The 25,724-nt window shown below is 41.3% G+C and overlaps 1 protein-coding gene across 3 annotated transcripts in view; it reads right to left on the bottom strand.

The window, feature by feature from the left end:
- LOC132768518 (netrin-1) overlaps window positions 1-25,724 on the bottom strand; it is a 165,820-nt gene that overhangs the window by 29,414 nt on the left and 110,682 nt on the right. For 2 of the 3 annotated variants that reach the window (XM_067463823.1, XM_067463824.1), the window contains exons 4-5: window positions 12,890-13,039; window positions 5,697-5,750 (exon numbers count right to left, since the gene is read on the bottom strand). In XM_067463823.1, the coding sequence (XP_067319924.1) occupies window positions 5,697-5,750; window positions 12,890-13,039 (204 nt within the window). The remainder of the gene's footprint in view (window positions 1-5,696; window positions 5,751-12,889; window positions 13,040-25,724) is intronic. The other variant, XM_067463825.1, reaches the window with a different exon arrangement.

Below are 25,724 nucleotides of genomic sequence, written 5' to 3' on the forward strand. Positions count from 1 at the left end.
AACTGTAAGCAATAGTTGTACCTTTGAAAATCACATTTCAGACAATAACTATTGCCACTGCATAATTGTTCCACCCTGTTTTTCCAGTCCAAAGATTGGGTTTTAGCCTTTCATCACATAAGTATTGCATGGGTAGTTCTGTTCATCAGTGTTGTATTCTTCAGTGGCCGTGAGCTTACGATTCTCAGCACATGCTCATTGCCAGTGTACAGTTTGGCTACTGTGGGAAAATGCAAGGTTTACTCTATCACATGGCTGGTGAAGCTCTATCATAGCAGCTTCACCAGCCCTCCCGGTCCCCTTACATCTATGGCTCTTCATTGGGTTGAGTGACAATACCATTCTTACTGCAGCCAGGCAAGTTGGCTTTGGGCTCAAAGAAGATCTGTAGGGGAGCAGGTGGGAAGGGAAAGCTGCCATGAGGCAAGTCACATAATATATTAAGCCCTGCAGCTCCCCAAACGGGCTAAATTGTATGGTTCCTCTGCCAGTAATTCAATCTTTCTGATTGTGGGTAAATATAAAAACAATTCTGTGTGCTTCAAGCTGAATGTGATAGTGTTTGCTAACAGCGTGGACATAGAGCTGTGGAAAGACAGTTTTCAGATATTGAAAAGATGCTGTGAGACTGGTGGGAAGTAAAAGGTTAACAAACACAAACCTTTCTAGATGCACACATAGAGGTCCTAAAACAGGAAAGTTTCCGTGAATGGCAACAATAGCTGTAGTGCACATGAAGGCATGGAAGGTAGCATGCAAACACAACATCCTTCCAATTCATTTTTAATCAAGTCGTTGTTTGGTTATGAGGTTCTTGCAACAACACAATCTGTCATATAGTTTTCTGGAGCTGAGAGTGTGTAACTTGCCCAATGTCACCCAGTGAATTCCCATGTGCAAATTATGTGTGATTCAGAGGAGTTTCTTCGTCCTGTGGTACCAACCGATAGGCTCTGTATTTGTTTTTTACATCAAAACAAATATAAAAATTAGAATTATTTGTTTCTTTGGTTTGGACAATATTTTTCATTCTATCTGAGGCAGCAAAATGTCTTGGGCTGAGCATAGACATTGCCCATGCTAATGTTTGCTGACCTCATGTTGCAAAACAAAGTGGGGCAAAACTGCATGACCTTTAATGAGACGAATAAAACATTATCCTTTCACTTGAAGAACTCTATCTCCTTATGGGTGAAATGCACCTCATCCTTTTGGTTTCCATCTAGAAACATGCAAGGGGGCAGTTGTGCAGAGGCACTTTGTTTCTGTAGAATTATATAATTCTAAAGTCATACTAAGTCTGTGTGACTTCTGCCAATTTGACCCATTTCATATTGCTTCCTATATCCCATCTAACTCTAAAGTGTGGACTCCGCATTTCAAAAACAAGATATAGTTGGGAATGGAAGGAAAGTCTGAGCACAGAAGATGTAACTGCTGCAAAGGGAATAAACAAGAAAGCTCCACGAACCCTGCAGCAATTCTAGCAAGGCATAACTGCTATTAACCTCACCCTTGGAACAAGACTCAACAAATGAGCCTCCAGCAATATCCTTTCTTCTTGCTGAGCAAGATTGATTGAAAAACAAATTGGCGCAAATAAAGCATGAAATTAGATTAAAGCCTTTCGGTTGATGCTGCCAGGATAGAAACTAAGACTTGGGCAAGCTGCTGTGGGAGCGGAGGAGGTACCATGAATAAACCTGCCTGTGGCCCTTCCTCGTGTGCCCCCCCCCCCCCAGTCTTACAACCCGGGCCATGACATGACATCATTATAAACAAGCAGGGAGGGCTTCTGACTATGTTTGCTTCCTGCTCGCAGACTGCCAAGTGATGGCTCATGAGATTGTACTCATGAAGAGCAGACAGCTGGCAAACTCAAGAAGTCTGGATTGTCATTACCCTGAAGGATACAGGCTTCAATCTGACCAATTAAAACATAATCAAGGAACTAGCCTAATGGGATCTTTTTCTTCTTTCTTCATGATCTACACTGCAAGACTGTCTATCTTGTCCATCCATTTGCAGAAGAGAAATGAAAACATGCACTTTAAAACAGGAGCAAACAGATGTACTAGGGAGGGGACATTTATTTTAACTCACACCCTGGAAAACTGGAAAGTGGAGTAATATGACTTCCTATTTAGATTTTGGCTGATTATAAGATTCTTTGTACTCATAGGCTTTTATTTTGGGGGAGGAATTAGAGACTAGGGGGTGTTGGAAAGAAACTGTTGCATTTTTCAGTGGTTATAAGTTTGTTTGCTTTTTTACTTCTTCGGGGTGAAAAAACCTGGATTGGAAGGGAAAATTGGGGAATTTTTAGAGGACCAGCAAAAAGAGATTGGGCCCTTACTTCCTCTACCTCTGTTTTAGAAACAGACCAGTGAGAGGTTTGAAGACAAACATAATGTAGATGCCCAGGGAACCCATTGCTGGAGGAAATTAGATTGGCTCCCACACTCATGACATTTAGGAAAGGCATGAAGACTTTCCTCTTCAAAGCAGCTTTTAACTGAAGCCAAGCACTTATGGATATAGAAGAACGGGGAAATTTAAATTGATTTTAACTTTTAATGTTCAGTAATACAGAAAGCTTTTAAGGATTATTGAACTTCTAATACTTGTTTAACTGTAGTTTTTAACTATTTGTATGCATATTTTTAAATATGATGTGAGCCACCTTGGGTCCATCCTGGAGAAAGACAGCATAGAAATCTCCATAATAAAATAAATAAATACATAGGGAGAATAAAGTAGAAGCTTGGGTTGTTGTAGGTTTTTCGGGCTATATGGTCATGGTCTAGAGGCATTCTCTCCTGACGTTTCGCCTGCATCTATGGCATGCATCCTCAGAGGTAGTGAGTAGAAGCTTATTTATATTGTTTTGGGGCCAAACTTAGTAGTCCCTGACAACCCCCAGAGCAAATAGCAACAGAATGTTACATTTAGGCAGCTTTACTCCACATCTATAATGCTCCATGTTATCTTTTTTTTCCATGGAGGCCTGACTGTCTGTCCATGATAGCTTGGAAACTTGACTTCTTTAGACCACATTTCCTAGGCAATTTTCAAATCTGACTAAATTTGTATCAAATTTATTCTTGGAGCTAGTCTTGAGACAAAATCATTATATCATGTCAGTGTCATTTTTTTCTGAAAGTGGACGGAGAGTTCATTTACATATGGGGCTTCCCATTTTGGAATACAGATGTTATTTTGGCATCATATGTGAACTTTCATCACTTTCCAGAGAAAGTCACAGGTACTGAAAATTGGAAATCTTTTGTGAAATTATGGGAAAGTAAATGATCTATTTGAAATTCTACTAGAGGGCGATATTTGGTAGGAGAACAGCATGCAGTTGTCAAGGGCAGCCACACCTGCTTCCTTGCCTTCAAGCTCCTATCAAGATGTTCTATTGTTTGCCAAGTAACCATATCCACCCACAAAACCAAAGCAGAATAAAAGGACTCAAACCCAGAAGCAGGGTGTGTGATGAACTTTGTTTTGTGTTTGACAGCAAGTCATAGCCCCTTGTGGGTGCTTTCTAACCTTTGGCATGGCCTTTGGCTTCCGCTATTGTGATGGGCCCCCATTGTGAGATGTTCCTGTTGCAAGCAGGAGACAGTGGTAACTTGCTGAGCACTCTTTTGGACCAACTCCTATTAAAGACAGTAACCGGGGAGTGGGGTGCGAGAGGTACTGCAGAGATGTTTTGTTCCACTCTAGATTGCAGCTTAAGCATACCATCGAGGAATCACTATGTCCACTATGGCAGTGCCCAGGTTGAAAGAGATATCATCAAATAGTAAAATGGGAGGCAATGATGGCTCATCTCATATCCTACAACTGTCCCAATTTGACAGGGACAGTCACAATTAATCCTATGCCATCCCACTTTTCCATCTGCTTTTAACAATATCTCTATTTTTTCTTCTTCTTCTCTTAGGGCCCTTCCAGACAAGCCCTATATCCCAGGATCTGATTCCAGGTTTTCTGTTTATCCCAGATTACCTGGCAATGTGGACTCATATAATCCACTTTAAAGCAGAAAACCTGGGATCAGATCCTGGGTTAGAGGGCCTGTCTGGAAGGGCCCGCAGTCTTCTCCCTTATCATCCACTTATTTCAGCTGGCAAAAACTGAGTTCAAAGTACGAAAGCAGTTTGCACTCAATTAACTCCGCAAGAAAAATGACGGGAGATCTCTTGCTCAGACCAAGGCCAACTCCTGCTGCCTCCCTTAGCTTGTGCTATTTCCCATTAATAACTTTGGCTATCGTGACCACACCTTGGCCACACAAATCCATTTTTATCTGTGAAATGTTAACTTGATGAGCACTTTCCATCATCATAATAAGGGCTGATAAAGGAATAATCACAAGGTACAGGTTGACTATTCCTGAAATTAAATGGTTGGGACCAGAAATGTTTTGAATTTCTGATTTTTTTCAGGTTTGGAATATACATATTTGCCTACATGTACATAAAGAGATATCTTAGAGATGGGACTGAAATCTAAATGTGACATTGCTTTAAGTTTCTTATACACCTTATATAAATTCTATAAAATATTATAAATTTTATAAAATCATTTTGTGCACTTTTTAAGTTTGGGTACATTGTGCCTGCTTCTCTCGGTTTACATTTTTATGTATTAGAAATTATAAAACAAAGCACAGTTGATCTCTCAGGGAAGAGCAAGAATGTTCCCCACCGTGCATCCTCTGGGCTGTTTCCCTGTCCAGCTCTGATCAGCCCAAGCATTTGCGTAATGGCATTGTATCACAGCTGCAAATGAAGCATTGTGATAGCCAAGACACAATGTCTCCTATCTTACAGCATTTTGCTCCAATGCTTTGTGGGAACTGCTAGGGACCTGATAAGACAGACAGGAAACCCTAGCTCTACTGCACAGAAAAGTATTGTTTCAGTTAATATTTCCAGTGGCTCCCCAGTGTTTGCAGATTAGCCTTTTGAATGGCAGCTGTCCTACAGTATAGGAAAGAATCTGTGGTCAGTGTCAATGGAAGGGAAAAGACAGCACAGAAGGATTCCAGGGGCAGAGTCATGCAAGACGTCATGCCACGGCTCACGCATCAGGTTTATCTCTCGGAACAATTGGCTTTTCCCCTGAAGCTGTATGTTCTAAATTGTTGCAATGTTACTGAATGTTTAATTATATTATCATCTTAATAATTTAGATGCTTCAGTTAGCTAGATAGACATAGATATGTTTGTTTGTATTTACAAATCAGCTTAAATTGTGATGGGGAAACATTAGTTTTATTCTCAAATGACAGGTGGATGACAACATTTACAAAACTCCCATAAAGTACAAAAGTTGTCTTTTTCAAACTCAGAGGGTTGGACACAGAGGGTTTCTAAAAATTATTATTTATGCAAGAATCCTTATCTTGCCCTGCTAGCATTTATCAAGGCAGCTAAGAATAGTTAAAAGCAATGAAATGGGGGGAAATTGCAAATTGCAATAAAGAGACAGATACTATAAATATGATATATATTCAGCCCTGCCTCAAACTGAAATAATTGTTAGTTCATCAGTAGTCCCATTGATTTGAATGCATCTTCTTGTAAGTGTAGAAAATAAGCACAATGACGCTCACAGGAAACATAAGGTACCTTGTCAAGGGAAAAGAAAGAAACTTGAGGTAAAACAAAAGAACAACTTACCTGAGGGCTCTTCTGTGCTGCTGGCTGCAGTGGTGGGAGGAACAACAGGGATCTCTGTGGAAAAGAAGAAAAAGTGGACAGCAAAAGGGAAAAATTAACAAGAAAAGAGGGAGCTGCTGTTTTCTCCAGCTAAAAAATAACAAATGGACACTTCACAGGAGAAGACAAGTGAGAGCTGAAGTAAGGCTACAATTACTTGTAATTGCTATGATTCCCTACTATGTTAGCTACTCTTCAGTTACACTTACAGTGTGGGTTGTGACTACCACTATTGATCTACTCATATTTGCATGTTTTTGAACTCCTAGGTTGGCAGAAGCTGGGCCTAAATGTGGGAGCTCACCTCGCTCCCCAGATTCGAATCACAAACCTTCTGGTCAGAAAATTCTGCAGATCACTGGTTTAACCTGCTGTGCTACCATGGCCCCAAGTAGGATATCCATTGAAGTAGGAGATCCATAATCAAGTCTCCTAGGAACTTTTTAAGGTACTGTTCCATTATCTGGGTGGAGGCAACAAGGGGGCACTAGACAGAGGACAGTCCATTCTAAAGGGGGGATGGGACGGGATGGGAAACTATTTCCCCCTGTTTTCCTGTTATCCCCCCACCCCCACATGTTGCCGTTGTGGGAACAACCCTTGTTTATGACATGGAAGGTGAGAGGGAACAACTGGTGAAAATTGTTTTCCTCCTTCAACTCCCCCATGTAAAATGGACTATCTTCTGTCTAGCACCCCCTTTTGGTCTCCACTCGGATAATGGAACAGCACCCCTTTTTTCAAAAAAGATTTTAAATCCACAGTTTTCCAATTGTTTTTAAAAATATAAAAAGATTCCTGTGATCCAACCACATATTTGTTACAAAATACATGGTTTGTGAAAACAAATGAAATCTCTTTGAATGTGGACTGGAGAAAAAGAACATAGGAAATAAAAGAATTCATGATGCAAAGCCATTAGAGATCAAATTCCTCATGATATTAGAACAGTTTTCCAAAATGTACCACCCCTTGTGCAGTGACAAATCATGTCCTTTGAGAACAGAAACTGCTCATAAAGTATGCATGTGAGCCTGTTCTTTAAGATTTTATGAGCCGTAGGTCACAAGGACCTGACTACACACAAAATTTAGAAATTCTGTCTGTGCAAAATTGGAATAAGAGCAGGATTGCAGTCCATCCCTGAAGTTCTAATCCCCTTCACAAATGTGGACTTTTGTGAGGCCATGCTTATTTTTGGCATATCCAAAAAGGAAGATACTATTCACACAAATGGCAAGATGGATGATTTTTATGAAATATTGATAATCACAGTGAACCATACCATTTGTTTTTATTTTTATCCTGTGACTCACATGAACAAAACGGCACCCAAAAAGATGCCATGAATTGTTCCTCATGCCTTGACCTTAATGATGCACCATCATAGCATATTTTGTAGTGATGAAAGTTTAAATCCTATAGGTCCTCCCACCCAGATACCGATCATATCTGATTAGCATCAGCAACCTTGTTATATGGCATGCCTTGAAATCATACACAGTTTATTTCTCAAAAGTACCAGATGTCTATTCCAAATTAAGATTATAAAGCATCCTCACAGTGTCGTTAGTATCTCAGTATTAAGACTTGATTCTTTCAACCATGGCTGTTCTCCTGCAGTGCTGCAGACTGAATGATAATGAAACAATACAGTGGGGCTGATACTGCTTTGCCTTTTTTAAAATTTTACCTTCCAGAGCTGCTGTAGAACTTTTTTTCTTTGAATGACAGTGTTCTTTAAAGGCAGATAGAAACAGTTTCCAGTGTAGTATTGTTAAGGAGAAGGGGAAATCATTACAATCTCAGCAGCACCGGCATTAATCTAAAATCATCATTGACAATAGGCAGCAGCAGTAGGAACAGGAGAAATGAACGGAGAATGGTTATAATTTTATGATTCCAACGATCAGCCATTTGAAAACTTTAATATGTAAGACAATCTAAAAGGGTGTTTTGTTAATCCTGTTTTCTCACTCAGCTCATGCCATTTCAACTTAATTAGATATGCCACATTTCAAAACAGGGGTGTATAAATCTCCAGTCCACTGTACTAGTTTGGCACTGGGCTCATGGCATGTGGTTTTCTGACATAGGTTGACATTGGATGCATGTGAACTACAGAATAATTAGTTTGACGCCACTTTAGCCATCATGGCACAATGCAATGAAAAACTGGGATTTGTAACTTGGTGAGGCACCAGCACACTTTGACAGAGGAGAATAAAGACCTCATAGAGCTACAACTTTCAGGATTCCATAGCACTGAGCCATGGCAGTTAAAGTGATATCAAACTATATTAATTCCGAAGTGTAGCTGCACCCATACTATTTGATGTGATAGTACTCTAACAGTAATAGAATCCAAGCTGCATATACTGGAAAAAATGTAAAGGCGTTGTGCAGATATAATTTTAAAATCTCAGCCATAATAGCAGTAGCTATTTATTTCTGTTATTGCTGGGGTGAAAATTAAGTACTGTTGAGCTGTCTCAAGCACTGAAGGAGTGCATAGTTAAACAGAGTGTCAGATAATTGTATGTACCTTGCAAGCATTTGTTTACATGAGTACTTGTTTGTAAACATATAATCTAATCCAGTGGTCCTCAACCTGTGGGTCCCCAAATGTTTTGGCCTACAACTCCCAGAAATCCAGCCAGTTTACAAGCTATTAGGATTTCTGGGAGTTAAGGGCCAAAACATCTGAGAACCACTGATCTAATCAATCCTAGATTGATTTATACTTTATACTATCAGCACCTTAACCTATTACATCAGTGGACTATTATTTTATATGAGCTTTAGCACCTTAATCTTTCTTAACCTTGCTATCTATTTTTGAGTGTGCTAATCATTCTTGACGGTGCCAATTACCTCTGCTTTTATTGACTATTATTGTAGTCTATGTTGACCATCTTAATTTGTGCTGACCGTTCCTGATGGTTGCTAACTAATCTTGATTCCATGACCAGTTGGTTACATCGTGTATTTTATTAATTGTTGTGATCTTGCACTTTATGCCATTAGCACTTTAAACTATTTCTTTGTGCACTTAACCAACTATAGCACTTTAATTTGATTGATACAGCTAGTGTTGAATCAGGCCTCCATGACGCACTTTAGTTAACACCTTGGGTTAATTTAAGCCATCGCATTTATTTGTTGTTCTACTGTGTTGTGCTGAAATAAGTTTCCATCTGTATTTCAACAGCTTAACCCTGCCCTGACTGTGCTTAACAATTACTACTCATGCCACCATCTACTTCTTGGCATCTGTTAATTTGGTTGCTAATTGCATATGTGGGTAAGAAGAAATGGAATAGCACGAGGGAACTCGAATACAGCCTAACAGGACTGAAGACCACTTGGAAGGCAAAGCTATGGCAAACTGAAATTGTAACATGGCATGCAAACCGCAATGATCCTTGGTTTATTATTATAAGCATCAAATGCGTCATGGAGGAGGGAGAGGCTTCCGTTAACCGAGGAGCCCCCATAGAAGTCGTGGTGGGGAAGGGGAGATACGGGAAAAGGAGACCTTTAATTCGGCCTAGGGAACGTGGAACAACATTAGTAATCCCAAATCGGTCTCCTGATACGGTAAGTAGGTGTAACCAGGATGGCGGTCCCTCAGGATTGAAAGTGGTGCTGTTGAACGCCAGATCTGTCAATGGTAAAACAACTTTCATCCAGGATTTAATCCTGGATGAACGGGCAGATCTGGCGTGCATCACAGAGACCTGGCTGGACGAAGCTGGAGGTGTAAACTTGACCCAGCTTTGTCCACCCGGGTTCTCTGTGCAGCATCAACCGAGATCCGGAGGGCGGGGAGGCGGGGTTGCAGTAGTCTATAGAGATTCCATTTCTCTGACCAGGACCCCCATCCCGCAGTCAACAAATTTTGAATGCGTCCACCTGAGGGTGGGTGACCGGGACAGATTAGGGATTCTGCTAGTGTACCGTCCACCTCGCTGCACTACAGTCTCCCTACCTGAGCTAGCGGGGGTAGTCTCGGACCTGGCATTGGAGTCCCAACGGCTGCTTGTGCTGGGGGACTTCAACGTCCACGCCGAGGCTGCCCTAACGGGAGCGGCTCAGGACTTCATGTCTACCATGGCGACCATGGGTCTGTCCCAACAAGTATCTGGCCCCACCCACAGTGCTGGACATACATTGGACTTGGTTTTCTGCCAGGGATGGGAGGAAGGTGGCGGTGTTGAGGAGTTATCCATCTCTCCGTTGCCATGGACCGACCACCACCTGGTCAGCTTTAGACTTACTGCACCCCCTAACCTCCACAGAGGTGGAGGACCTATTAAATTGGTCCGCCCCAGGAGGCTTATGGATCCGGAAGGATTCCTGATGGCTCTTGGGGATTTCCCCGCCACCTCGGTTGGTGATCCTGTTGATGCCCTGGTCGCTCTCTGGAATGGGGAGATGACCAGGGCAATAGACACGATCGCTCCAGAACGTCCCCTCTCAAGTAGCCGAACTAAACCAGCTCCTTGGTTTACTGAGGAGCTGGCGGTGTTGAAGCGAAAGAAGAGGGAACTAGAGAGCGTGTGGCGTTCGGATCCGAGCGAGCCAAACCGAACACGGTTTGTGTCCTTTTTAAGGTCATATGCCGCGGCAATAAGAGCCGCAAAGAAAACTTTCTTTGCGGCCACTATTGCGTCTGCAAAGAACCGTCCGGCTGAACTGTTCCGAGTTGTCAGAGGCCTTTTAAAACCCACCATTCAGAATGGGTGCCCTGATGACGCGGCAGCTCGCTGTGAAGCTTTTGCTCGGTTCTTTACAGACAAAGTCGCTTTGATCCGCTCTGGACTGGACACCATATTAACGGCAGTCTCTGAGGATGTAACACGAGCATCTGCTTGTCCGATTTTGATGGATTCATTTCAATTGGTTCAAACCGAGGATGTGGACAAGGTGCTTGGAGGAATGAGAGCTACCACATGCATCCTAGACCCCTGCCCATCCTGGCTTCTAAAGGAGGCCAGAGGGGGATTGGCCGAGTGGGTTAAGGTGGTGGTTAATGCCTCCCTTCGGGAAGGCATTTTTCCAGCCAGCTTAAAGCAAGCTGTGATAAAACCGCTGTTGAAGAAACCATCACTGGACCCCACTCAATTGGTAAACTATCGGCCTGTTTCCAATCTTCCCTTTTTGGGCAAAGTCATGGAACGTGTGGTGGCCTCACAACTCCAGGCATTCTTGGTAGACACGGATTATCTAGACCCGGCACAGTCTGGCTTTAGGCCGGGACATGGTACCGAGACAGCCTTGGTCGCCTTAGTGGATGATCTCCGTCGGGAGCTCGACAGGGGGAGTGTGTCCCTGTTGGTGCTACTCGACCTCTCAGCGGCCTTCGATACCGTCGACCATGGTATCCTTCTGGGACGCCTCGCGGGAATGGGTCTCGGAGGTACTGCTCTGCAGTGGCTCCGGTCATTCCTCGAGGGTCGGTCTCAGAAGGTGTCACTGGGGGACTCCTGTTCTACCCCACAACCTTTGTTTTGTGGGGTTCCTCAGGGTTCAATACTGTCCCCCATGTTGTTTAACATCTACATGAAGCCGCTGGGCGAGATCATCCGGAGTTTCGGGGTGCGGTGTCATCTGTACGCAGATGATGTCCAGCTCTGTCACTCCTTCCCACCCGCTACTAAGGAGGCTGTCAAGGTCCTGAACCGGTGCTTGGCCGCTGTGACGGTCTGGATGGGGGCGAACAAATTGAAATTGAATCCAGACAAGACAGAGGTACTCCTGGTCAGTCGCAGGGCCGAACAGGGTATAGGGTTACAGCCTGTGTTAGACGGGGTCGCACTCCCCCTGAAGACACAGGTTCGCAGTTTGGGTGTGATCCTGGACTCATCGCTGAGCCTGGATCCCCAGGTTTCGGCGGTGACCAGGGGAGCATTCGCACAGTTAAGACTCGTGCGCCAACTGCGACCGTACCTTGGGAAGTCTGACTTGGCCACGGTAGTCCACGCTCTGGTTACATCCCGCCTTGACTACTGCAACGCTCTCTACGTGGGGTTGCCTTTGAAGACGGCCCGGAAGCTCCAATTAGTCCAACGGGCGGCAGCCATGGTATTAACAGGAGCAGGGCGCAGGGAGCATACAACTCCTCTGCTGTACCAGCTCCACTGGCTACCGATTAGCTACCGAGCCCAATTCAAAGTGCTGGCTTTGACCTTTAAAGCCCTAAACGGTTCTGGCCCTACATACCTATCCGAACGCATCTCGGCCTATCAGCCCACCAGGACCCTAAGATCTTCAGGAGAAGCCCTTCTCTCCATCCCGCCTGCTTCACAAGTGCGGCTTGCGGGAACGAGAGATAGGGCCTTTTCTGTGGTGGCCCCCCGGCTTTGGAATGCCCTCCCTACTGAAATAAGATCAGCCACCTCGCTAATGGCATTTCGGAAAAAACTGAAAACTTGGATGTTCGAGCAAGTTTTCAACTAATTCCGATGTGATGATGTTTTGATCATGGACTAGCAATCAAGGATAACGAATTGGATTACGACTTTAACTATGAGATGTTCCGGTCTGTATTGGTGGCCCAATACTATGTATGTATATGTATGTATTTTTATATTTTATTTTATATTTTTAAAGTGAATATTGTATTTTTAAATATGTTGTAAACCGCAATGAGTCGCCGCACAGGCTGAGATATTAGCGGTATACAAGTGTACTAAATAAATAAATAAATAAATAGATATTTATATTTATATACACAAAAGCATACAAAATGCACAAATCAGCCCAGACACATGAAACAGAGCTCCACTGCACATTACAGCTTTAATAGGTACGTCTTATACAATCACATTATGTACTTGTTGGAACTAGTATAACATTCATATATGTCTTTCTTGGTTCCTTTGTTTGTTTGATACCTTTTCCCTACTATGCATTACATGTATGTAATGAGATGAGAAAGGCCGTGTGTTTGAAAAGGTTGCACTTTTTAGCGGGCTCACAGTGTGACTCTAAGAAGTACCCATCCAAACTGTAATGTGTGAATGGCAAACAGTCCATCTAAGTTAATAGACTAGACAGCGAGTCTATCCTACCAAGTGTTAGTAAGTAGGCCAGACTCAGTCAAGATTAATTCTGTTATGGTACCGATGTTAGAAAGAGCATCCACCTACTTATGCAGGGGGCAATGGGAGATCTGCTTTGCTGGTAACCTTTGGCACATCGGTTGCAAGTGATGCCTGTCACGCCATCTTTGCAGGGACATTGCCCTGTAGTTTGATTACAGGTTTTTCCAGCTGCACCCACGGGATGGCAATCACATGCTGTGGGAGGAACACACAACAAGAGGATCAGAGTGAGAGGAAAGAAAGAAGGAAAGAAGGAAGGATTTTCCACAGAGAATATGCATTGTCAGTGAGCAACAATATCTCAAGACAGCAGGGAGGAATCATTCTACCAGACCAACTGTACAAGAACAGCTCCTGCTCTTCAGGCTTCAGTTTACAGTCAGCATCTCAGCCTAGCTGAATGCTTCAAACCCAAAGCCCTTCTTCACCAACCAGACTGAAAACATCACTGTCAACCCCTTATTTAGAGGTGAACAACATTATAAAGAAGTTTACTATCAGGTGTGACACCTACTTGGACCCAGAATTATTCCCCATAGTTTCTGCATCTTCACTCTTCACTCAACATTTCATCAGTGGCATCAGAGCTTCTGTTTCCACCCTCATAATTGATTATGACAAGTCATGGAAGCAGGCAGACAAGGGACAGTTCACTTATCTCTTCAGCTCACAGAAATACCACCCATGGTTTAGCACAATGATTCCTTGGTTTTGCTTTTCCAGATGTTTTGGATTTCAGCTCCCAGAAGCCCCAAGCAGCTTGTCCAATTATGGGGAATTCTGAAAGATTGTCCAGAACATCTGGAGAACCAAAGTTTGGGAACCACTGGTTTACCATAAAGCTGTAACATTCACTAAATTGACATTGTGTTTAATTTCCCTAGTGAAATGTCTTTTGAGGAGGTCAAGCCATTAACTAACCCAAGGGCAACCCTGCTTGATCAAACCAATATCAGTGGGTGAATTCATGCTCAGATTTAGTTTGAGTTTTAAGGCTAAAATCCTATAAGTGATATAAACCTTGATTAAACCAATATAAGTATAAAATATATCTTTTAAAGAGGTATGCATGAACCGCTTTGAGTCTCCTTGTGTGAGAAAAAGCAGGGTATAAATAAACATAATAATAATAATAATAATAATAATAATAATAATAATAATTTATTCCTCAATGCTCCTTGTTTTGGTTGCATAACTGCAAGTGATCAAGGGCCTCACATGTGCTCATCTGTTCCCTATCTATATACTAGCTTTAGGGGTGTTCCCAGCCTGACCTCTCACTCCATCTTATATACTGGGCAATAGCCATACAGCATGATGGGGATTGGTTTCCCTTGCAAATTGGGAAGCAGCTGATCGATAATGATCTCACCCCATCTTGTGAGCAATTTCCATTGTAAAAGGCATAAGCAGAGTCTATCACAATTCCTCCTCACACAAGTGATAACTTGTGCAATGGAGTTTGTGAGGACATCAGTCTTCTATCTCCCAATCAACAGAGGAACAAATCCCCATCAACTGCAGTGGCTGCTGCCTTATAGCTGCACAACTAGGAAAATATGTAGGAATTGTGAACATGAAACCATCATTGATGTATAACTCTAAATTATACAGTCATCGTTTGTCAGTAAAGTCCAGTCTGTCTCTTCACTTATTATTACACTAAAATACTTGCTGCAATACTTAGTCTGGTCCCGTCCCCCCTCCACCCCCCTCCACCCCAAGATTAGCAGTATTTGTGTTTTCAATATCTTCACTGAATATGATCATTTGTAACACGACATCCTTCAGATAACTTCTGTTATTTTTATGGCTTGCTATACATTGAAAACACACAATGTTTTCAATTGTTGATATCAGCCAGGTGGATTTGTATTGCTATGCTTACTTTTGTTCAGTAGCTCATCAATTTCATCTAGTCCATTGTATACACATATTCAACCAAGAAGTTCAGGAATCAGAGAACATTGAGCACTAAGATCTGGTCATTTAATTCTGCTGAATGTCATGGATATGAACATGGTTGTAAATAAGGTCTTACTTTTAGACAAATAAAACAGTATGTCAGATTTATGACCCACAACAACCCCTTTGCACCCCCCCCCCCCTTTCTCTACAACAGTTATTCGCAGATGATGGCTGATTTGGGTCCTGCTAACATTTCCTTTTCTGAAAGAATCTGTTTGCTGAAGCCAAATACCAAACTTATGACAAACAATAGCATCTGTGCAAGTGCAGAGCTCCTGCACTGTAGGAGCTGCAAACACGTGCACCAAGATACAGCCACAAAGCAGGGAACCCCTGACTAGTTCTCAACCCTTTTCTGACTGGGCTGTGTCACAGGGGAAGTCTGAGCAGACATGCCAGCATCATGTTCTGGGAATCGCACCGGAGGCCAGATTTCATTCCAAGAAAATTGTGTCCTGTTTACGTCCAGATGTCTTCCTGGCCTTTAGGAAGGGTTGTGAAAAGATTCCTCATTTCTCCCCTAAAGACCTTTCTGTTTTACATGCAAGGAGAAATACAACCAGCTTTCATACATTCCAAGATGATGTACTAGATATTTTCATTGAGGGTGCTAGGGAAAGCAGCTTTATATGTAACCTAGCTTTATAGAACAGTATCAAGCCTAAGGAGGAAATTTAGTGCCTTGTGACCTCCCATCCCTTTATAGAAACAGAAGGTTAGACCCTTCACCTTGAGGAGACAAGGGTGGAGAGTTATTGGGGAGGAAGCCACCTGCCAGAATTGAAGTTCCAGAACACCGCCATCTGATGCATAAAAGGTCTAAAGGGAAAGAGAGATGGCTTGATCCTTTCTTGGACACAAAACTGTCCTAGATGTAATCGGGGTGGAAGTGTGTGAAACTATTGGCTTCTCTAGAGCTTTAGGACATCTGCAACATGAGTGGATTTTTGGCATCAGTGTGACTTCAGTGTACTGTTATCACTGCATGCAGAAAGACCTGGCTTTATTGAACTAATATTCAAGGAGCCAGGTTAGAGACATCTGCTGTAGAAGTTCACACAGATGACAGATGGAAATCTAAACATTCTAGCCTTTCCAAAAATAAAAGAAATCAGATCAATAATGTTTTTAAACTTATTCTCCTTTGCCTTTCCTTTCGTTTCTGCTTTCTGTTTCTTGGCCTTTTTCATCAGTTTTCAAAAACATTGAGAATTAATGCTAGAGAATCATTACTATTACATTAAATACATTAAATAATGTATCAATACTATTAGACAGACTAGCGAGACTTTATTTCCTCCAGATATGGGTAAATGAATCCCAGGTATAGGTCCTGTAGGTCCTTGCACATTTCCCCTTCCCTCCACAGTTTCCAAGAGTACCTCACCACACACTATTTAGAAGTCAGGAAAGAGATCACTGGATTAAACACTGGATTAAAGTAGATTCTTTGCCTGATTCAACATAAGTTAAGATTCTTGCATTCCTAATTTTTCAGAGCAACCCAGTTGGACATACATTGTTTTGTAGTTATGAAGTCACTATGACATTTGGGCCGAGCCTGCAAAATCATTCTCACTTACCTTGATTACAGTGCTGTTTAAACACACAACCTCCCCCAGTTTGAAATTAGATGGATTTCTTTTAGATGCCCTAGAGTTTTAATGTGAGTTTTAAAAATTTGTACTACACATTTTTAAAGAAAAAAATGCATGTGTTCTACTTCCCAAATTGGGATTGCTGTGTAATCAAAGCATGAGTGGTTGGAGGGCAGGATATCAGAAGTGCTACGGTCCTCTGCTCACTGTTACGTACTACATTTTATTAAACACTTATTATTTTATTAAAATTTAATAAATATAGTAACCCCTCCACATTTGCAGAGGTTAGGGGTGCAGGGGCAGTTGCCCTATGTCATTTTTAATAAGGACTTCAATAATATCAGTGTCCATCTTATCTATGTTCAGTTAAGTTGAACTTAATGGCCACAATTCTTGTTACTTGGGGGAAACTAAACTGGCAGGATAGGTTGGTTGGTCACATATATATGCAATATTTGGGGTGGTGGAGAAGCCAGAATGGGAAGAAGGGAAGAGGAGAAAGTCATTGCCATAGGAGTAACCATCTAGTCCCTTCTCATTGCCCTAGTAATGTTGGTCTCAATGGATCTGGGCTTAAGAGAGGTTTCTACAGTCCCTATTTAGTCCAGATCCACTAAAGCAGGCATGGGCAAACTTCAGCCCGCCAGACATTTTGGACTTCAATGTCCAGAAATCCCAACCAGCTTACTGGCTGTTAGGAATTGGGGAGTTGAAGTCCAAAACATAGAGAGGGATGAAGTTTGCCCATGCCTATACTAAAGCCATCACAATATTAGCTGCTACTGGAGCCTTTTCTGTTGGCTCTCAACCACATGAACATTAGGAAAAACTTCCTGATTGTATGAGCTATTCAGCATTGGAACTCTTTGCCTCGGAGTGCGGTGGAAGCTCTTTTCTTGGAAACTTTTGAACAGAGGCTGGCTGGCCATCTGTCAGGGATACTTGGATTGTGCTTTTCCCATATGGCAAGCTGTTGGACAGGATGGCCCATGTGTCTCTTCCAACTCTATGATTCTATGATTCTACATCCTGCACAATGTTGTAGTCCTCATCACGGCTGGAAATAGCTCTCCCCCTATTGGTTTCTTTGTCTGCCTGTCTTGCTTTCTCTCCTCCTATCACTTGCTGGCTAGCCTGATACTTCCTAGGGTCAAGCCTCTTTTTCTGAGCACATGAGAGGCCCATGAATTTTGTTCTTCTTTTGTTCTCATCCTGTGAACATGGGGAGACAAGATGTCTGCTGTGAGTTAGTTAGTTAGCTATGCCCTGTTAACTTTCCTATTTAGATATGTAGTCCTTTGAATAACCTTTTAAGACTGACTCTGCTTCTGAATTGCTTAAACTCATTTGCTGGCACTAGAAGCTTTCAGAAAGAAAAGAGAAGGAAAGTTAGGCAATGGAGCCATTCAATGGGAGTGCAGATGTGCAGAAAATTGGGAGGAAAACAAAAATGTCTGTTCGTTGATATAGATATGACAATATATGTAGGCCAGGAAGAGGGAAAGAACGCCACAGCAACTGTGGTCATGTGAATTAAAATACTCTGATACAGTAAATATGCTAGAGATGCCCTTTTACACCAAGATGACTTCAGAGATGGCAATTGTGTGGTTTCCAAGACCAAATTGAGCTTGGATTACAACAGCTAAGTGTGGCATTCATATTGTCAAACTGTGGCAGGATCCAGTATACTACAGTTGGGACATAGCCTTCCTGTTGTTTCAGCCTTGGTCTTACTTCACTGTTGAGTGAATATATTCATCTTTTGGCAGCATATTTCAAAAATGCTATTTGTATTGTATCATAAAATAAGATCACAAGCTCTTTTTCACTTTATTTTATCATTGTTATCCATTCCATCATCAGCCTTTCATCAGATTTATCATCAAGGCTTAACTTTTTGTTGAGTTTTATTTTAAGAACACTGTGGTTATTTGACAAGGACAGTAAAGAAGGAAGACTGAATGAACCTGACCATATCCTATTTAATCTGGAGATACCAGAATGAGGTGCAAATATCTAGAGATCAGTATGTTTAATATAAAATTCAGATTCATTCCCATAATTTCCTTTCTCTACAGCAGTGGTTCTCAACCTTCCTAATGCCGCGATCTCTTAATACAATTCCTCATGTTGTAGTGACCCCCATCCATAAAATTATTTTTGTTGCTACTGCAAATAACTGCAATTTTGCTACTGTTATGAATCTTAATGTAAATATCTGATGTGCAGGATGTATTTTCATTCACTGGACAAAATTTGGCACAAAAACCCAATATGCCCAAATCTGAATACTGGTGGGGTTGGGGAGGATTGATTTTTGTCATTTGGGAGTAATCGTTTCTGGGATTTACAGTTAACCTACAATAAAAGAACATTATGTACTCCATCAAAGATGGAATTGGACCAATCTGGGCACAGAGAACTCCCATGACTAACAGAAAATACTGGAAGGGTTTGGTGGGCATTGACCTTGAGTTTTGGAGTTGTAGTTCACCTACATCCAGAAAGCACTGTGGACTCAAACAATGATGGATCTGGAACAAACTTGACACGAATACTCAATATGCCCAAATGTGAATACTAGTGGAGTTTGGGGAAAATAGGCCTTGATTTTTGGGAGTTGCAGTTGCTGGGATTTATAGTTCACCTACAGCCAAAGAGCATTCTGAACCCTACCAACGACAGAGCCCCCATGCCCAGCAGAAAATACTGTGTTTTCTGGTGGTCTTTGGCAACCCCTCTGACACTCCCTCGCAACCCCCAGGTTGAGAAACACTGCTCTAAAGAAAGGAGAACTCAGATACCTACCGAAGTGAAAATGGCAACAGCAACTACTGATCTCAAGGTGAGAACATTGAACAGTGAAGTTCTGAATTTTGGCTGAAAATTTCTAAAGAAGGAATGAAGAAGGAAGACTGGCATTCTTAATTAAAAGTTTAGCCTCCATTAAGCCGACTTACCGCCTTCCCATATGTTAAATTCCAAGGCTCCTCACTAGGTTTACATTGGCAAGTGGAGCAGGAGTGCATTCATGGTTCATATCATTCATCATTTTTTCATCAAAAGCATGGAAATCCTTTCCTCAGCCTGCTGAGCAGTTTTACATTAATGCTATAAAACCCGAGAGGGGCTCTGTTTCAATGGAATTACATTAGTATCAGTAGCCTGGTAAATATCAGAGCTGAAATTAATCAAAAGGGCTTAGAGGACCAACTCCACATATAGTGCACCAGAGATATATAACATTACAGGTTTCTCCTACAAAAGAGATCTGTAGCTTCTCTATCAGCCTCGCTCCTTCAGAAGCAGGATGAACGAAGGATATAGGGAATTCAAAATAAATGCAATGTTTTATTTTTAATCAGAAATAAAGCATGACTCTTGCATTATATATTCTGCTTCAGGGAAACTCTGTAAGAAATGCAAGAAAATTGTATTTGTTTCACATTTTGACAGATAAATCCAAAGCTACGATTTGGCCTACTTTTAGAAATTTAGTCGTATTTTCATAATGAGACCAATAATATATATACTGTATGACAACACCTAAGTCCAGCATTGTATAGTAATCTGAGTGCTGGACCAGGGCATTGGGAGATCAGGGTTCAAATCCCCACTTGCTCATGGAAACCTACTGGGTGACTTTGGGAAAGTCATGTGTTCTCTGCCTTGAAAGAAGGTGAGAACAAAATCCTTTTGAGCAAATTCTACCAAGAAAACTCCGTGACAGATTCATCTAGGGTGGTGGTTCTCAACCTGTGGATCCCCAGATGTTTTGGCCTTCAACTCCCAGAAATCCTAACAGCTGGTAAACTGGCTGGGATTTCTGGGAGTTGGAGGCCAAAACACCTGGGGACCCACAGGTTGAGAATCACTGATCTAAGGGTTATCATTAATCAGAAATGACTTGAAAGCACAACACATTTGCTGGTATGAACCCAATAGATGCTATAATATTTGCAATTCAAAACCCATGCTTCATATTGATTTACCTTTTCATGAAAGAGAGTGGGTGCATGCCAAGCCTCTGAAAAAAAATAGGTTGGCATCTGAAGATGCTGCTATTCCTGAATCAATTCTATAAATCTATCTGGCTAGAACAAGAAGTGCTTATTTGGACACATTATATACTAGGGCTGTGCGGGTGATAAAAAAAGTTTCAAAAGTCATTATAAAATTAGGGGATGCCGGTGTTTCAGTTCTGAAGTGTTTCTAAAGTATCATTAGTAAAAAATTCATTACTATAATGACAGTAACAAAATTTTGTCATAGTAATGGTGCAAGTGGGGAAATTTCAGTGGAACACATTACCACTGTTTGCCCCTCAAGTTTCAGAATGTTTTGCTTATCCACTGATATTTGGGGATTTTCAAAGGTTTTGTAAACAACAAAAAAAAACCCAAGAGTGATCTCATTGAATTTTCTATACAATGACACAAGATAACAGGGGATCAGCCTCCCCCACCCCCCTCCAACTTTCAGAAATATTCATACATCTACTGATTTTAGGGAAGTTTTTAAAGGTTTAGACAAAAAGCTTTTTTTAAAAGCAACAACAGCAATCTCATATTAACCAATATAACTTCCATTTAGGGATTTCTTCCCAGCCAAGCACAGAGATTTATTTACTAGAAGTATCAGTCAGTCCTCCTCTTTGCAGAATCAACAATGTATTGAAACGCTGGCTGGTTGTTGCTACGGAGGAGCAAATCTGTCCCGTATCCTGACTGGGGCTTTCTCATGCTGAGCAAAATTCTGGGAAATGTAGTTTAGGGCAGGGTCTTTTGACTTCTCTAGCAGAGGGCTCCTTACCTTCCCAAACTACATTTCCCAGAATTCCGTGCTTTCTCAGTCTCTTTCCCAGCACACTCTGTTTTCTACCTGCTGCCCTCTCCTAATGGTAAATGGCCATTATTTTAAAGAGGAAATTCAGCCTTTTTTGGCTTTCCTTTGCTTGCTTCCACTGAAAATGAAACAGACTTTGGGAGGCTTCCAAGGCTGACAAAATTCAAATGAAAAAGTATTGGGTATGTTTCAATTCTTAAATTTTTGGTGTGGGCTATGCCCGTGCATTGGATATGGCATTGTAAGTATGAATTTAATGAATTTGATACAAGTTATGACAACTAACAAAAAAATCACACACCCCTATTATATACATAAGACTTTAAGAAAACAAGAAACTGATAAGCAGCAATGGTTCCCCGCTTCCTTCCCCTCATTCCTTTGTTATTTAAAATCTCATTGCCCATGAGAGAAAGATCTGCAGGTTGCTCAAAACAACAGCTTCCCTACAAGAGAACACCACAGACCTTGAAATTTTTGCCATAGATTCAATTTGCACCTAGGAGAGATTGCAGAATATGCTGAATAGATTGAAATGGTTACTTATCAACCAAGTATGTCCAGAGCTCCAATTTGAAGTACTGAATACAGTAGTTCACATTGCATAAGAAGGAAAATAGGGATACCTTTCTGGAATAGTAAATTATGGAGCACTGACTCAGTAATAATAACAACCTGAAGCATTGAATTCTGGGGAAGGGGATGTGCAGGGTTGATTCTACTATCAAGAAGGACAAGACAATCCCTTCAGGAGGAGGAGACTGGTGATACCTCTTTCAAAGGCATCCTTACTAAGCCTCCACCCAAAGCAATCCTATTTTTGGGAGGGCAGAGCTGTGTGTGTGCATCACATTCTCCAAATAGCCTTTAGGTGTGGTGAAGGATTGTCAGCTTTAAAGAAAGATTCAACAGCCTAGCTAATTTAAGTAAACCAAGTGGAGTATATGATGTTCCTTGGTAGCCAAGCATTCAAACATATTGCAGATGAAAATAAAATAGGGAGCGTCCACCTGCAATACTGTTATGGGATTAAATGAGGTATGAGAATACAACATGGCTTGAAAAGATGCACTATGTGTAGCTGAACTGGGAAGACTTAGCAGTTAAGCCTCCTGAAGACTTAGGGCAGGGACAGTGTCAGGGAGGGAGGGGCTGACAAGAGTAAACTTGGCTCAGCCTTTGCTCATCACACTGTGACCGCAAGAACAACAAATCTTTCTGAGTTGAATTTGTGGGACCTGATTTCTATCTTGTTCCTCTCACTAAGATGCTTTCTTGAATCACTGGCATTTCATTTCTGCCTTTGACCACCCAGCAGCATATGGCAGCTTGGCTCCTTTCTCACTTCCCAGCCGTGCCCCAGTATGCCTTGGCACAATCCCAACCCTGCCACTTCATGTGATATCCTTACTCAATCTGTCATCTCTTTTCCTGTTGTGTGGCTGGCTTCCAAGTTGCAGTTAAAGGCTCATCATGTTTGCTGGCCTACCAAAAAGTTTTAATCTGATTTGTATTGGGCTCTCCACATTGAAAGAAACAGGGAGAGGTGAGTTTAATTTTTTAATGAAAAGCTTGGCAGAGTTGAATAAATTATCAAGCAAGCGACAAGGATACATAATCTTCTATAGCTCATTAAAATCATCTTTCTTTCCTTTTGCTTTTTTTCTGGAACCATTATAGAGCCAAGCAAGAAATATTCAATCCTTTCATTTGTCTTTGGTTTGCTCCTATTACAATACATTCGAAAGTAAGTCATTCTGTTTTCTTTCTTTCTTTCTTTCTTTCTTTCTTTCTTTCTTTTTTGCTTTTGTGGGTTTTCTGTTGCTGATGTTGAAATAAAGCTGTGCAAATTGGGCATTGCACAATTCTCTTCTCTGGTTTTTAAGTGTTGTGGAACTTTTGGGAAAAAAGCGAACAGAGCTGTGCCCATTTGTTATTCATTTACGAAGCCACTCTTCCTCATTTTTTTCTTTTGTAACAAAGATTACAATATTATTTCCCAAACAAAAATCTCAAATCTGTGTTACTGCCAATGAAGACTTTTAAAAGAACGCCATTCGTAAATTACCAGCCTAGATAGCACAAGCACAAGTTGATGGAAAGCAGTTTAGCACAGCATGTTTGTTAGAATGAATAAATGAAACTGTTATTGTACACAAACACCCCACAGAATCTTAATAGCGTAACAGGTTATGCCAGCCAACATAAATTCACAAGAATGATATGAGTTTCTTGCATGCTTTCCCGATGGACAATTACATCACTTTTTGTTCTTGCAAGGCACTGAAACTTTATTAGAATTTGTTGAAATGTATGAAGCGTAAGCGCAAATGAATTATGACAAAATGGTTGAAAGAATCAAGTCTCGTAGAGAAACATTTTCTGCTGTTCAGAATGGGAGGTGAGTTGCTGGGAAAGCAAATGACAAATGCAATGGGTTAATGACCTGATCTGAATTGCATTCAGACCATGTGGCGTTTCCGGAAAAGCCTACCAGCAGATTAGCTATTGAACTGGAAATTAATATTGTTACTAGAGGAGAAATTGCTGAAATTTGTTAGATAATAACTGATAGCAATTTGTTAATAATCCACTTTGGCAAAATCCCACATTATACAATTTGCAAAGTATTGAACCATTTGTTCACATTGTTGATTGTGGCTTTCAGAAAAATACGCTATTAGTTTTCTCTCTCATTCTGAAGTCAACTGCAATAGAACTTTTTACCTGGAAATAAATTAGTACTTTTGAGACATTTTCATGGTCCACAAAACATCCTTCAAAAAGCAATGGTTTTATTGAACATAAACAAGACAAACTTCCAATTATGATTTTAAAACTTATGGTCAAAAGTCTTGAGGTTGAGAGGCCTTGACAGAATGAGTGGCAAGGATGGATTAAGGAAGTATTGGTTTTCCCCCTCTAATACTTGTAGCACAATCTGGTGGTCTTTGGAAAAGTGCTGGACTCTCAGTCATGCGTTGCTGGTTCCTTGCAACTTTCCATGAAATAAATTAAAAATGTACTGAAGGGCACGCATTTAGTGCACACTGGGGAAAAAGATTCTGCTCTCCCACATTAGAGAGCTTGAGAAGCACTGGTTTGAATCACCGCTGCTTTTCTTGTCAGCTGTGCTAAAGCCTTGACCTCTATGTATAGCAAGACAATCTGCTGTTTCTTTCACTCAGAGCTGGATAAGCATAGTTTTTTGTGTCAGGAGTGACTTGAGAAACTGAAAGTTGCTTCTGGTGTGAGAGAATTGGTCGTCTGCAAGAACATTGCCCAGGGGACACCCAGATGTTTTACCATCCTGTGGGAAGTTTCTCTTATGTCCCTGCATGAGAAGCTGGAGCTGACAGTTGGGAGATCACCTCACTCCTTGGATTCAAACTGCTGACCTTTTGGTCAGCAGTCCTGCCAGAACAAGGGTTTAACCCATTGTGCCACTGTGGGCTCCAAACACAGATTAGGATGGAGGAAGGCTGTGGCTTCATAGGCCCTGGAAAAGTATTTAAATTCTGATTCCATCTGCAATAGCACTTACGTTAACCTTCACACACTTTGGATAATTTCTTTTTGCTTAGATTTGAAATAAAACAAAACAGTGGAACAAATTAGTATTTTGCACACACACTTCTCTGCCCTTGAACAAAACAGAGTGTTCATAGACTCTGTTGATGGGGAATGGGGAAAGTCACCTCAGATAATAACTGCACTGTCATATATTCAAGTTATTCAATAAGGAATAACAAAGAACAAGGTTGTTAACTATGCTGATAGGATGCATCTATACTCACTAGTGAGTCCAATGAGGTGAGAGTAGGGAATACAGCTGGAGCAATTAACAACCAACATTTAATAGGACTAAGTTGTATTTCATTTCTTAACATGAAAGCAGCTAAGATGCATCATTGTTCCATGTGGTTCTTTGATCCTGAAGTTTATTAGACATAAAAAAGGATGGATTCATTTTGAAAAGCTGTGCTGAGAAGTTCCAGAAGATAAGAGCAGACATTAGAAGGTACTCAAGAAAATGTGCTGGGAATAAGGTCTGTTGCTCAGAAATATAAGTGAGGGACTAAATTTCACTTTCCAGGCTGAACATCCTCATCACAGATGTGGGAATGGTAAGCAAATAGTTGGCTGCCTCCATTTATAAAAACATATCCTTGCAGAGAGAAAAATAGGCTAAAATAAGAGAGGTGACTGATGTCTAAATTCATCCCAGATTCCAACCTCACTTAAAATGAGCTATCTAGGGTGATGAATTTATTTGGGGGATAGGTCCCAATTTGCTTTGGAGTTTGGTCTTTAAGTGAATTTATTCACATTAGAGAATAAATCCCCATAAAATTGGGTTTCTGCCTCTTGCAGAATTCTAGGGTTTGTAGTTAAGTGAGGCTGTTAAAGTTTCCTCCATAAACTACAAACTCCAGAATTCTGCAGGAGGTAGGACCCGGATT

This window comes from Anolis sagrei, chromosome 2 (genome assembly GCF_037176765.1).
Source record: "Anolis sagrei isolate rAnoSag1 chromosome 2, rAnoSag1.mat, whole genome shotgun sequence".
NCBI lineage: Eukaryota > Metazoa > Chordata > Lepidosauria > Squamata > Dactyloidae > Anolis > Anolis sagrei.